The 13,981-nt window shown below is 21.9% G+C and overlaps 1 protein-coding gene across 1 annotated transcript; it reads right to left on the bottom strand.

Moving 5' to 3' along the window:
- Positions 1–3,489: 3,489 nt before the first annotated feature.
- LOC128956376 (hydroxymethylglutaryl-CoA lyase, mitochondrial-like) lies at positions 3,490–9,706 on the bottom strand. The gene is made up of 6 exons (XM_054302110.1): positions 9,290–9,706; positions 5,822–5,899; positions 5,535–5,733; positions 5,259–5,421; positions 3,817–4,195; positions 3,490–3,752 (listed from the first exon to the last, which is right to left on the bottom strand). The coding sequence occupies exons 1-6, from the start codon at positions 9,557–9,559 to the stop codon at positions 3,621–3,623; spliced, it is 1,221 nt and encodes a 406-aa protein (XP_054158085.1). The 5' UTR covers positions 9,560–9,706; the 3' UTR covers positions 3,490–3,620.
- Positions 9,707–13,981: the final 4,275 nt, after the last annotated feature.

Here is a 13,981-nt window from a genome sequence, read left to right as displayed (position 1 = left end):
TAAAATTATTTATATCAATTGATTAAAACTATTTAATATAATTATATTTTATATATAAAATAATATATATAATTTAAACTTTTAGTTTTTAAAATTATTAGTATTTCATTTAATTATAAATAATTTTGATTTTTTAATTTATATTCAAATACAACAACACTTAAAATATATAATAAAATTAAAAACCTAGACAATTTAAATTATATTTGTCATGATTTGAATTTATTATTATATTTTGTTTGAAAATATATATTTGAATGATATTTAAGTATATTGGTATTTAATATACATATATTTGATGTATTGGCTGAAAGAGATATCTTTGAGTAGCCAACGGACAACAAAAATAGTTCTAAGTTTTTATGACCCGACTGTAAACAGTGAGAAACTGTTGTGAGTTTATGGGCACCGATAGTACAGTTGGATCTCACAGTAACTCTTGGATTGGCAGCTAAACTGTATAGTTGTATACCATTTGTATCAATACAATAACATAATAAATAATAATAGAAAATATGTGAACACAATAATTAATAATATATCAAAACAATGTTTTCAATTATTTTTAAACAGATATTCTTTTTTATTTCATATATATTTATCTTTTAAATAAACAAAATTACACTAAAAATATCATTTATATATATTATTTTTATAATAAGTTTTTATATTTTAAAACCAGTTGAAATGTTAGAAAGCATTACCAGAAAAAACTAGTGTTAAGTATCAAATTATTCAGTATAAATATCCATACATAATAATACATAACCACACATTACAATACATTACCCAAAAAATCTAAAAAAATAAAAAAATATTTCATTTAATATAAACATTATAACCTTATTTTTAGTTAAATCATAACAATTTTCAATTTTTTAATATATTAAAAAGTAGGTTTATCTGATATTTACCTTATTATATTTAAATAACAATGTGTTTAAAAATCAAATAATTGGACATAAAGTTTGTTATTTACATTTCTTTGTCTTTTTTTATAACTATAATAAAAATACTTTCTTAATGTTTTCAATTTATCAAAAATAAATGATATTTTAACGAAAAACAATGTATTTTTTTTGTTAATTATTATTTTTTACATAATTTGTATTGTTTTATCAATTGGCTATTAAAATGTTATTAATTTAATCAAATAATTAATGAAATTCATTGATCCCTCACTAATGATATTCTCAAATGTCGTTCAAAAACAATGAGTAAAAACCGATCTCAAGAACTCTTCTGAATGTGATTGCAGTCCATCTTCGATTGCATGGCGTGACTGACCTTAGAATTGGTCTGTTTTTTCAGTGCACTGCATATATTATAGTGTGTGTGAGATACAGGTATGTAATGGTATTAAATGTGTAGCTATTGGTCAGTTCAAATAAGAGACAGTTAGACGGTTAGATCGATCTAATGGTGTCAATAGGATGACCTAAATAACCGATCATAAAGGGAATAGATGTAAATGGATAGTTGTAGGCTATAAAAGTACTTAAATATAATATAAAACGCACTTAAATATAGGTATCAATTAAAAGGTATACCAAAATAGATATTCAAAATTATAGCTAAAAATAATGTAATAGATCCCCTCAACATACTTAAAATACATAATTATTTAGTAATTTATCGAGTATATCTCGTGAACAGGTTAACATATCCGACTGTAACCAACTCTACCGATTACTTTATGTGATTCCCTAAAGTTAAACTTATGGTCACTAATTTGTCAGACAATTGGTTTTTGAGACTAACAATGTTTTTCGGGTATAACTCCTGAACGTATCAATCGATCCGATCGGATCAAATTCAGCCGATTAGTTTATTATTCCCTTCAAAATAACTAATGACCACTATATAGACTCACCATTGGTTTTCGAGATAATCGGTGTCAGCGGGTATAATTTATCATAAAACCCCGTTTTCCGGTTATCTTGGGAATGGGGCAATTGATCCGACCGAGACCAATATGGCCGCTTTATTTTATGATTATCTATWAGTTTACTATTAGTCATTTTGTTRTCAAACCGACGGTTTTYGTGATAAATGTGGTCTACAATAAAGGTCTGCATATCAGTCACCAAAATAACTGAATAAAAAATGCTAAAAAATTAATTCAATTAATAAACCTCTATATGTTGTAATCTTATTAATCGATATGATGTCAAATTTTTAGACATTTTAATTTATAGTCACTTACATAATATATACAATAAAGTTAAACTATTTGTTATATATAATTTATACAAATAATAGGCTTTTGTGTAAATAATATATTGTTTGTAACATTATATTTGTTATATTCAAACCTAATTAAAATTTACAATCAAACAGTTAAGAGCAAAATAATGTAAAGTATTGAATTRAATTAATAAAATTTAATTACCGCTAATATTTTCGTACTTTTTGTTGTATAATAAAAATAATTTTTACATAAATTGAAACTAATTTATTTAAGATTATTATTGAAAAGCTAACTAAACATTTAACTAAAAGGTGAAGTAAAAAACAAAATAGAAAAAATATGATTTAAATATAATAATATTTAAATTCATAAATTTCTATTAAGTATTATACAATWGTTTATTTGCCRTAATTTAACAATAGRTTATGTAAGACACGRCTAACACTATTAAATGACAATAATATTGATATCAATAACTATTGTATAATTTATAAACCAATACTAATTAATTAAATACTAAATTGAATTTTTACTAAATAACTATTTTTATGAATATGTTTTCATTGCTTTCAGTAGTTTTGATATAAATATCATAAATTATAAATTTGTATTTTAATAGAAATTCAAATAATTTAATAAACAAATCATTAATAATAATAATTTAATAAATAATAATAGAAAATGTGTGAACATTTAATAATGAATAATAAATCAAAACAATGTTTTCAATTATTTTTAAACAGATATTCTTGTTATATATCATATATAAAGTTATATTTTAAATAAACAATTAAAATATACTAAAAATATCACTTTTATATCTTATTTTTTCAAAAATATAATATATAGTTTTTATATTTTAAAAAATGTATAACAAAATTAAAATGAGCTAAAAATAAGGAACCAATACATTATATAATTATTTATAAATCATTGTTTAATACTTAACATTAAAACATTTATATAATTAGTAAAATCTATTGCAATTTGTGATCAAATAGTTTGAATCAAAATTTCCAAATTGCATATATATTATCCATAATATTATTTCAAATTATTTTTTTCCTAAAATAATTATTAATTATATAATTAGTATTATTTTAAATGTAACGATAACTACATTTAAATAACAATGTGTTTAAAAATCAAATAATTGGACATAAAGTTTGTTATTTACATTTCTTTGTCTTTTTTTATAACTATAATAAAAATACTTTCTTAATGTTTTCAATTTATCAAAAATAAATGATATTTTAACGAAAAACTAAATGTATTTTTTTGTTAATTATTATTTTTTACATAATTTGTATTGTTTTATCAATTGGCTATTAAAATGTTATTAATTTAATCAAATAATTAATGAAATTCATTGATCCCTCACTAATGATATTCTCAAATGTCGTTCAAAAACAATGAGTAAAAACCGATCTCAAGAACTCTTCTGAATGTGATTGCAGTCCATCTTCGTTTGCATGGCGTGACTGACCTTAGAATTGGTCTGTTTTTTCAGTGCACTGCATATAAAATTTCCCGCATCCATGAGCTTAGTTAGGTCGACACCCTTTGACAAACAAAAATAAAGTTATTTATGTATTACAAACAAAATAATTTCCAATAAAACTAACKGTTTTGATGCCCATTCCGTGTAACATATAGACGACATCCTCTGTGGCCACATTACCGGTGGCTCCCTTAGCGAATGGACAGCCGCCCAGACCGGCCACCGACGAGTCAACAATATTAATGCCGTAGTCCAGTGCCGTCAATATGTTGGCCAAAGCCTGTCCATATGTGTCGTGACAGTGAACGGCCACCGAATCGACGGGAATGAGTTTAAGTACTTCTTCGAGAAGTGACCGCATAGTAGCCGGTGTACCGATGCCTATGGTGTCTCCCAATGAGATTTCATAGCAACCCATTTGGTAGAGTTTGTGCGCCAATTGGGCTACTTTTACACTACTTTGCGGTCCCTCATAGGGACAGCCCAGACAACAGGATATATACCTGAAAATAGGATAAAATTGATTTAAATATTATATTATTATTTATTTTCATATTTTTTAAATAAATAAATAATTGATAAATGTTTTGGATGTTATTTTACAATAAAAGAAATAACTAAAAAATTTTAATTATATTTAAGACATTGAAACTAATTGAGTGACCTTTTCAAGTGTTATACAAATTATTTTTTTCAAGTTTAATGAAATTTGTACTTTTATTTTCAACAAAATGTTGAAATCATTTCCTTAATTTTTATCTGTTAACAATAATATGAATAATTTTATTAATTAATTGTTATTAGAGCTTAATTTACGGTAAAAAAACAAATAAAACTAACATAAAATTAATAATAAAAACTCAATTTAAGTGGTTTTTCTATCAAAATAAAATTTGAAATAATTAAATAGTAAACAAAAGTAATAGTGATTATGAAAAATAAAAAAAAAATTTATGTTTTATAAAATGACAATTTATAAAAATGAATAAAAAATACATTATAAATGACAATAATTAAAATTAAAACAAAAATACGTTATAAATATTATAAAGCCTTGAAAAAATGTGTTTTAATAAAATTAAAGTATTTTTATTTTAACACTTTAATAATAAAAATTTAAACTAACAGATATAAACTACAAATAAATTTTCCTTAAAAATAATAGAAATATTATAATTAGCAAAAATAATATATTAAAAATATAACTAAAATATTAATTATTGTCATTAAATATTTAAAAAAGTGTAGTTAATTTTGATAAAGTATTATTATTTAATGGGATTTTCTAAATGATTTTGAAATATAATAGTCAATTATTACTGTATTAAATTAAAAATATATWTCATCTAAATTGAAAATTAGCTCTTAATTAATACTTATTAAATCCTTAAATTATACTTATAATAATAATAATAATAATAATAATAATAATAAAAGTATAAATTATATTACAGTAAGTAATGATACAAATTAAAGCTCAGGTGTAAGGAAAGGATTGGTGGATAACTACTATAACTACAAGTGTGTGTTAATGAAGTGGAGGTCACAAATGGGAAGGACACTCACCCCCTAACCCTGATTTCATTTTTGAGGGCTTTTTTGATCACTTCATCGATCCTCTGAAGACTTTCATTTATAGAACAGTTGACATTTGTCTTACAAAAAGTCTCCGAAACTGTGGTGAAGACTGCAATCTCTTTAACACCGGTTCGGATCGCATCCTCCAGACCTGACATTAGATGATAATAACAACAATTTTTTTGTAAATTAAACAAAAATATTTTTTCAAATATATCGATAAATAWATATATATATATATATATATAAAAAAATTTAGTATACCTTTAATATTTGGAACTAAAACCGGATAATTGACTACCAAATTGTTGGTAAACTTATTTACAGATGACATCACCTGCGAGTGGTCGGCCATCTGTGGCACCCATTTGGGCGAAACAAAGGCCGTGGCCTCGACTACCGATAGACCCGTTTGGGATAACTTGGATATAAATTCAACTTTTGTGGCGGACGGCACATACTCCTAGATATATATTATTTATTATAAATAGAAAAATATATTTACAATAAAAGATAATTTAAATATATTTTATTGAAAAAAATATCATTACCTTTTCATTTTGTAAGCCATCTCGTGGTCCAACTTCTACTATCTTTACAAAACTTGGTACTCGTTTTGATGGTGTGACCTATCATCAGATGATTCAAACAAACAMAAAAAACATAAGTCAATGATATGATAAAAATATGATATTTTMTTTTAATGAAAAAAAACAATTTTCATTATCTCTGATGTGAAATATTTAATTAAATTTAAAAAAAAAGATAATTATTGTTTACTTTCTGGACTCACAAATGTTTAGTATATATAAAACATGTAATATTTGCTAATATAAACATACAGTAAATATATGACATCTGATAATTAATATTTGATTAGATATATAATTATTATCAACGAAAAAAATGCGGTTCACATTTATATAAGATAATAATATATATATATATTCATATATGATATAAAAATATTAATTTTTATTCCTCAATAATGACCCTGGCAATTTAATCAATTCGCTAAATGTTATGTAATATATTATTTAAATATTTATATAATTATTCAAACAAAAAAAAACAATATTATAAACAAACATCAATTTTATAATAAATTTTTTAAATCTATTCATTGAAAAAAAGTAATGTATTTACTATTTAATAACAATAAAATATTTATTATTATTTTTGTAAAATAATTTTATAACTACTACTCAAAAGTCAATGAAAAGTTAAAAGTTATTTCAATTTTTATGGTCTGTTAGTTACATAAATAGTTAAATTGAAAATAATATATTATATTATAGTTTATAGTCATGTATAAAAAAACTAAATAATAATAAAATTGTAAAATAAACTACAACAAAACAATTATTAAATAATAATAAATATTATATTATATTATCACTGTATTATTTTTCCTCAAACTATTTTTAATAATTGTAGTCAATAACAAAAATATTATTATTATTATTATTACACAATAATTCATATAAATTTAAATGACAAAAAAATTACAGATAACTCTCTATAATATGAACATAGTTTGGGAATAAAAATTATTTCACAATATAGAAAGTTTCATATTAAAGAAAAAGTTCTGTATTATGAAAATAATATTTATATTAAAATTTTTCATATTATAGAATTGGAATTAATAAAAATCTTTTATTTTAAATTTTAATGAAAAATATTACAAAATAAAGAGTATATTAATTAAGTTTAATTCACTTAAAGTAATCAGTAATTGATGTTTGTTTGAGACTTTGTTTCTTAAGCTTTAAATCAATTAATGAATGTTTAATTTTATTTAAATGTATCAATACTTCAGGTAATTCAGAGATAATTAATGTCTCAAGTTTTGTCACCATTTCTAAGCCATCATTAACTGTAAGACTATTATTATTGATAACAAAATCATTTAATGGCAACTCATTTGATGTCATAATTTCAATATCGGTATCATTATTGTCGATATTATCATTAATAGCTTCTTCAAGCAAATCGTTTTTAAAGTCATTACTATGCAATTGTAAAGAGTCTTCAAAATTATCAATCTCTTCAAATGTCATAAGATTTTCGCCAATACATGACTGAAATGTTTCAAATGAATCGGCGACCACTTCTTCGACAATAGTGTCACTGTTGGTCTGAATTTCAAATCCTGAATGTTTATAACAATTAATAATTGTATCACATTTTACATCAGTCCATGCAATCAATGTCCACTCAATACATGATCTTAAATCAATACTTTTAATCATGTTTTTCAATTCAGTACCAAATTCAATATTATTGTTATTAACAGTTGATTGGTATAAATCATGCATATTATTAGTCAAATGTCTTATTAAATAACTTCGATATTTAGCTTTGAATGATCTGATGATTCCCTGATCCAGTGGTTGAAGACGTGATGTAGTGTTAGCCGGAAAATATTGAATCTTAATATTTGAAAAATTCAAATCATCTGGTATTTTATGTGCCGAACAGTTATCAACAAATAACAATATTTTGCGATTATTTTGCTTAAAATGTTTATTAATTGTTTGCAACCAATCAATAAATATAGTTTGTGTCATCCATGCACTTGAATTATTATAATAATGTATTCCTAATGAATTGATACTGGTTTTCATATTATTAAAACATCGAGGTTTACGAGCGGTACCAATGATGACTGGCTTTAATTTTTCACCAACAGATGAACAACACAAACCTAATGTCACTCTTTGCTTGAATTTTTTTTTACCAAATTTATTAACTCCTTTTAAAAGATACGACTTTTTTGGTAATAATTTATAGAAAAGTCCCGTTTCATCGAAATTGAAAATGTCTTCAATATTGTAATCCTTTAGTAAATCTTTTAGATTTTCTATCCATTGTTCAACAGTTTTATCATTTATATCTGCAGATTCGCCACTATATGATTGATACTTAATTTCATGTCTTTTTGTAAATTTTGATAGCCATCCATCTGATGCTTTAAATTGATTTAAGTTAAGTCTTATTGCTATATCTGATGCAAACACTTTAATAATTGGTCCATCAATTGGGACTTTATTTGCGTTAGACAATTGTACAAACTTTAGCACCAATTCATTTAATTTATCATTTGGCGTACGTCTGATCCGTTTCTTATGTTTGTTTGTTTGACTTAAAATATAATCAGTATTTTTGATGATGTTGTTGACGGCACCGATACTTATTTTGTATTTTTCCTGTAGTTGTCGTTGATTTAACCCATTTTTGTAATCAATAATTAGTTTACTTTTATTGCCAAATGTTAAATCTTTTCTTGATTTAGCCATTTTGCAGACACAAATAACTTTCACTCAATAATTTTGAATACAATATACTGTATTGACAATAATTATTATAAAAACACGTTTATTTAGACTATCAATGATTGCTATTAATTATACATTGATTGCAGTCTCAGTCTATAATAATTGTTACAGTTTTACAGTATATTTTTACAATTTTCATATTAAAGAAAACTTATTATTATTATTTGAATTTACAGTTTCTGTTCATAATATAGAATATAGAGTTTCATATTATAGAATATGTAATACATTATAATGTACTGTAATGTCATTGGTATTAAATATTTGTTCATATTATAGAGCTTTTTCATAGTATAGAGCGTTCATATTATAGAGAGTTATCTGTATACATAATTTTTTTAAAATTTATGTATAAATATTAAAAAATCATATTATAATAAATAATAATCAAAACATATACACCATGTAGTAGTAAAATGTAGTCAAAAAAATAAATAAAATAAATTTAAACAGCATTTCAACATATATTTCAATATATATTTTAATAAACAAAAACATATGATTTAATATATAACGTGAATATATATATTGAAAATGCAAACACATATCATATCATATCATATAATGATATCAATACACAAAACACACATAAATTTAGGACAATATGTAAATTGAATACATTTAATGAGTTTACAGTAATTATAATTATATTAATAATGATATGAAAAATACAATTACATTAAACTTATTGGTATTATTGTTGGAGACGACGGATGATGTGTTGGTATTATTATTATTATTATTATTGGCGGCGGTATTGTTGGTGTCGTTCACGGCCTGTGCGGCGGACATCAGCCGGTGCTGTGACTGTTGAGGCACAGGTGGCTGCTGTGGCCGACACACGCCGTGATATTTACCGATTTGGTGGCCGACTGTCATATATTTTGCACTGCAATTAGCACACAATATACGACTTATTACAGACAGGTCTCTGAACAACAAACGCATAGTCAGTCTGACATTAATGTTATGAGAGAGTGATGTTATGGGGAACGGGAGGTATGGCGTGTGAAAGTTACTGGAAAATTGAGAGAAACAGAGGGAAACACTGGGGGAGAGACCTGACAGAGAGTGAGAACTAGTAGTGACAGACAGTCCCCCCCTAACAACCAGTATTTAGGGGGAATGGTATGTGTTTTTTTTGTGTGTGGATTTTAGGTGACGACATGTACAGTACATACAGTAGTTTATTAGTAAAAATATATGGTTTACTCTTTAAAGTATAGGGGAAAAGGCATTGACGTCATGTAATGCACTGTTACGTCATGTGCTTTAATATGTCTGTAACTAACAAATGGGAGGATAGTATCTAATAGTTTGGTCACGACATCTATAATGTTGTATATATTTTGTACAAAAAAAAAATATATAAAATTAACAAAAATAAAATAAAATCATATGAATTGTTTGTATGAATAGTTTATTTGTACTTTAAATTTGTAACAAAACAAACAAACAAAAAATTTGATATGATTTATACAAATATGTTAATTAGGGTTCAATGATAGCTAATATAACCTGTATTTCTATTGTTTGTTATATTTAATAATATAAATATATATAAATTTTTTTAAAAAAAAACTTAGCATGCACATATTTTAACTACACATAATACTATAATTGCATATATATACTGTATTTTTTGTTGTTATTGAAAAGTTTAACAAACTAAGTGAACCGTAATAATGATAAGTTCAATAAATTGATGACAAGTTCAAGCATATTTTTTCAAAAAAATAATTATTTTGTCTATGTTAAAATAGACTTTTTAAAAATAACTTATACTGTATCTATCTATAAATAGTTTATTTTAAAAGTATCATACTACTGTATATATTTTTTTTAATAATTACTTTTTAATATTAACAATTTAATTTAATATATGATATAATCTCTTTTTAAAAATTTTTATTTTCAAAAACAATGTATTTATCATTTGATGTGTTTTCCAATAATAAAAATCTATAGCAATTTTCCTCAATTTACTTAATTTATTTATTTATTATTATTATTATTCTTATTAGATTTTTAAAAATACTATTACATAACACAAATTGCTTTATACTTAAGCACTCATTATACTATATCCAGGGTCATAATGAAAATAAATTTATGAAATAGAAATTTCTAGAAAAACATTAATGCAATACATGCAAAAAAAATACTTTATATCAAATAATTTTATGTAATTTATAATTTTTATCACATATTTTATTATTTACTGTATAATATACAGTGTATATTTATCACATGGTAGTTATTTGGCAAATATAATAAATCCATAAAAATTAAAGTTTTTTTTAAATTTTTTATACAATATGTAACAATTATTGTAATTAAATCACTCGTTATAAGTTATTATTAATATTCGTAATTAATTTTATGGTGTTTTATTAATAAAATATAATGTTTACAAAATAATAATATTATTTGTTAACATATAATAATACTTAAATGTAATTATTTATTTAATAGTATTATTTAAAAATATTTTATCATTAATAACAGTGTTTTATTGGTATTATATACGATAATATCGATTACTCTAATATAATCAAAGATAATCTAATTTTTTAAAAATAATACGAAATTAGTGAAATTATTTAAGAATATTCTGTATTAAATTATAATATATTTTGTGAGTTTGTTTTTTATAAAAAAAACAAGTATCATCATAATTGTTTTTGTATGGTTTATGATGACACGGATGAAATTGTTAACATTTAAAAAAGCCCTCAAAAAAATTAATATCAGGGTTAGGGGTGAGTGTCCTTCTCTTTCTTTCTCTAATTTAACCTCCATTTCCCATTAACACAGTGCTTGATAATTAGCAATCCTTTATTTTTATATAAATTGTTATACTCTATCATTTAAATATTATTATAACAGGTTTAACTTTATAGTTTAACTAACTAACTAAATAATAACATTTTTAAAAAGTAAGTTAAATATTTTTTTAATTAAAATTTGTAAAATTTAAAATAAAACAAACAACTTGTGTGTCCAATTAATTCAATTATTATTATTAACGTCAATTACAGTGTTATTTAAATAGTGAAAATAAAATTCCCATTTTATCCATAGTTATCAAATAATTATATGTTTGTTTTATAATATTATGTATGTATGTATATTTGTTTTATTGAAATATATTTTTCATTGGAAAAGTACTAAGTATTTATTATTTTTATATTATTGGAAATATTAATATATATATATTTTTTAAAAATATAAATATCTTAAATATTGTAATTTCCTTTTAAAGTTATTTCTTTTAAATTTTGAGTACATTTGAACTTAAGTTTTGTTTCTAAAAATATTTATTTTTTTAAAAAATACTATATAAGTATTTATAGTATACAAGTAGTTGAAATCATTAATAATGTATTAAATGCTAAATTTTTCCAGACATCATTATTTAGTTTTTTTAAAAAATCAATTAAATGATAATAATAATAAATATTGAATTATTAAAAATGATTTTTAAAAATATTATATATAATTTTGTTAATAATGTTTTAGCATTTGTTTATTAAAATTGTTTGTCAAAAATAATGATTTAATTGTCTTTATTTAATGTTCAAAAATCGGTATTTTCACTGAACTTGAAATATTTGAAAATATTATTTTAAAAGTTAGACGATTTGGTATTTTTCAACGTTTCAGATATTTTATTAAATATGTTATCGATTTTTTTAATGATTGAATATGTTATCATAAAATTAAATTTAAAATAAGTGAATTATATTGTTTATATTATATATATTTAATCAAAAATGACTATTATATTATTGTATATTTATGTTATGTTAAAAAATACATTTTACTTTTAAAAATATTTATTTACTTGTATACATAAATTAATAACGATTATCTTTTAAAAATTAATAAAAAATATTATATTGCTGTATATTTAAAAACAATTTTTTGTTTTGTTTAGCATAGTTATATTTTTAAAAAATAAGTTTTATTTTATTTTTTATTTGCCAAATTATTTTACTTGCACCTGATTAATATTTACTACTAATTAGTTAAAATTAAAAAATAATTAAAATCGTAACATAAAAAATAATTATTTCCATTGAAATAATATTGCGAAAGTTTTAGGATATATTTAAAATATATAAACCTGTATATTATACATATATAATATTATGATTACTAAAGCAAAAATATGTAAAGCATTTTATTAGTGGAAAAACCAATGAAATGTTAGGTTTTTTTCAAAAACCAGAAATTATGCACAAAAAATAAAGTCACATATTATTTGACAACTTTGCAGCAGTAGTAGTAGTAGTAGTAGTAGTACTAGAAGTAGTAGTAGTAGTCGACAGGTAGTTATGTGTTTGGGAAACAACACACATATTAATGATATTTTTTTTTATTTTTAAAATACAACATATATTTAGATGGATATGAGATATTTAAAGAATTTTAGTAATAAAATAATTATTGTCCACAATATAGATAGTCATCTATCTATCCATTGGGTGCTAAAAATATCAAAAGCCGTTTTAATATTGACCTTAAAAATGGGAAAAAACATTATAATTTATATATATATCTCAAAGAACTTAAAATTATATATAAAATATTACGGTAAGTGCAAATGTTAAGTGCGATGTTAAGTGCATAAAAAATAACTTTAATAAAATAATTAAATTTACGGTAAGTTAAAAAAAATATATTCATCTATTTCATTGAATTAATATTTTTTGTTGTAAATATATTATATGTAATTATTTAAATATATATTTACGCATTTTATATTTTAATAATTAATTATTAATTGAAAAAACTAAATTAATATAAAATATTAAAATTTTATGTTTATTTTAATTATTATGTTTATATATAGTTATAACCGTTATATAGCAGTATTGAAGTAATAATTTTCAGTAATTATAAGGTATTAGCTTTTTAAACTAAAAATAATATATTTACACTAATAAAAAGTGAAAAATAAATTATTATATATACACGTGTTGTCAATTTTTTATTGTTTTTATTTTCAATTTAAAAAACATTTATCAAAAATATTTATACTATTTATAAAAAATATATAATAATATAAAAATAATATAAATATAAAAATAATTTATTTTTTATTACAATGGAAAGTTAAATAAATAAAAATAAAATTTTAACTTAAAATAACAAATATTTTAATCAATATTTTTTACTTCAAATATAACCTTCAAATATATATAAACATTTCAAAGTCAAAGTTATTTAATATCTACAGGTAGTATATATTATTTATTTACAATTAAATATAAATATAAAATTACAATATATTTAATATTTAAAATAATTTAGTGTTATAAGTATTAAAATATAATTCAAATTATATAAAATATAAATCCAACA

This window comes from Oppia nitens, unplaced genomic scaffold, assembly GCF_028296485.1.
Source record: "Oppia nitens isolate AA-2021 unplaced genomic scaffold, nextdenovo-longstitch-racon4-pilon3 scaffold2_pilon_pilon_pilon, whole genome shotgun sequence".
In the NCBI taxonomy this organism is placed as follows: domain Eukaryota; kingdom Metazoa; phylum Arthropoda; class Arachnida; order Sarcoptiformes; family Oppiidae; genus Oppia; species Oppia nitens.
This window is presented reverse-complemented; position numbering and strand designations above follow the sequence as displayed.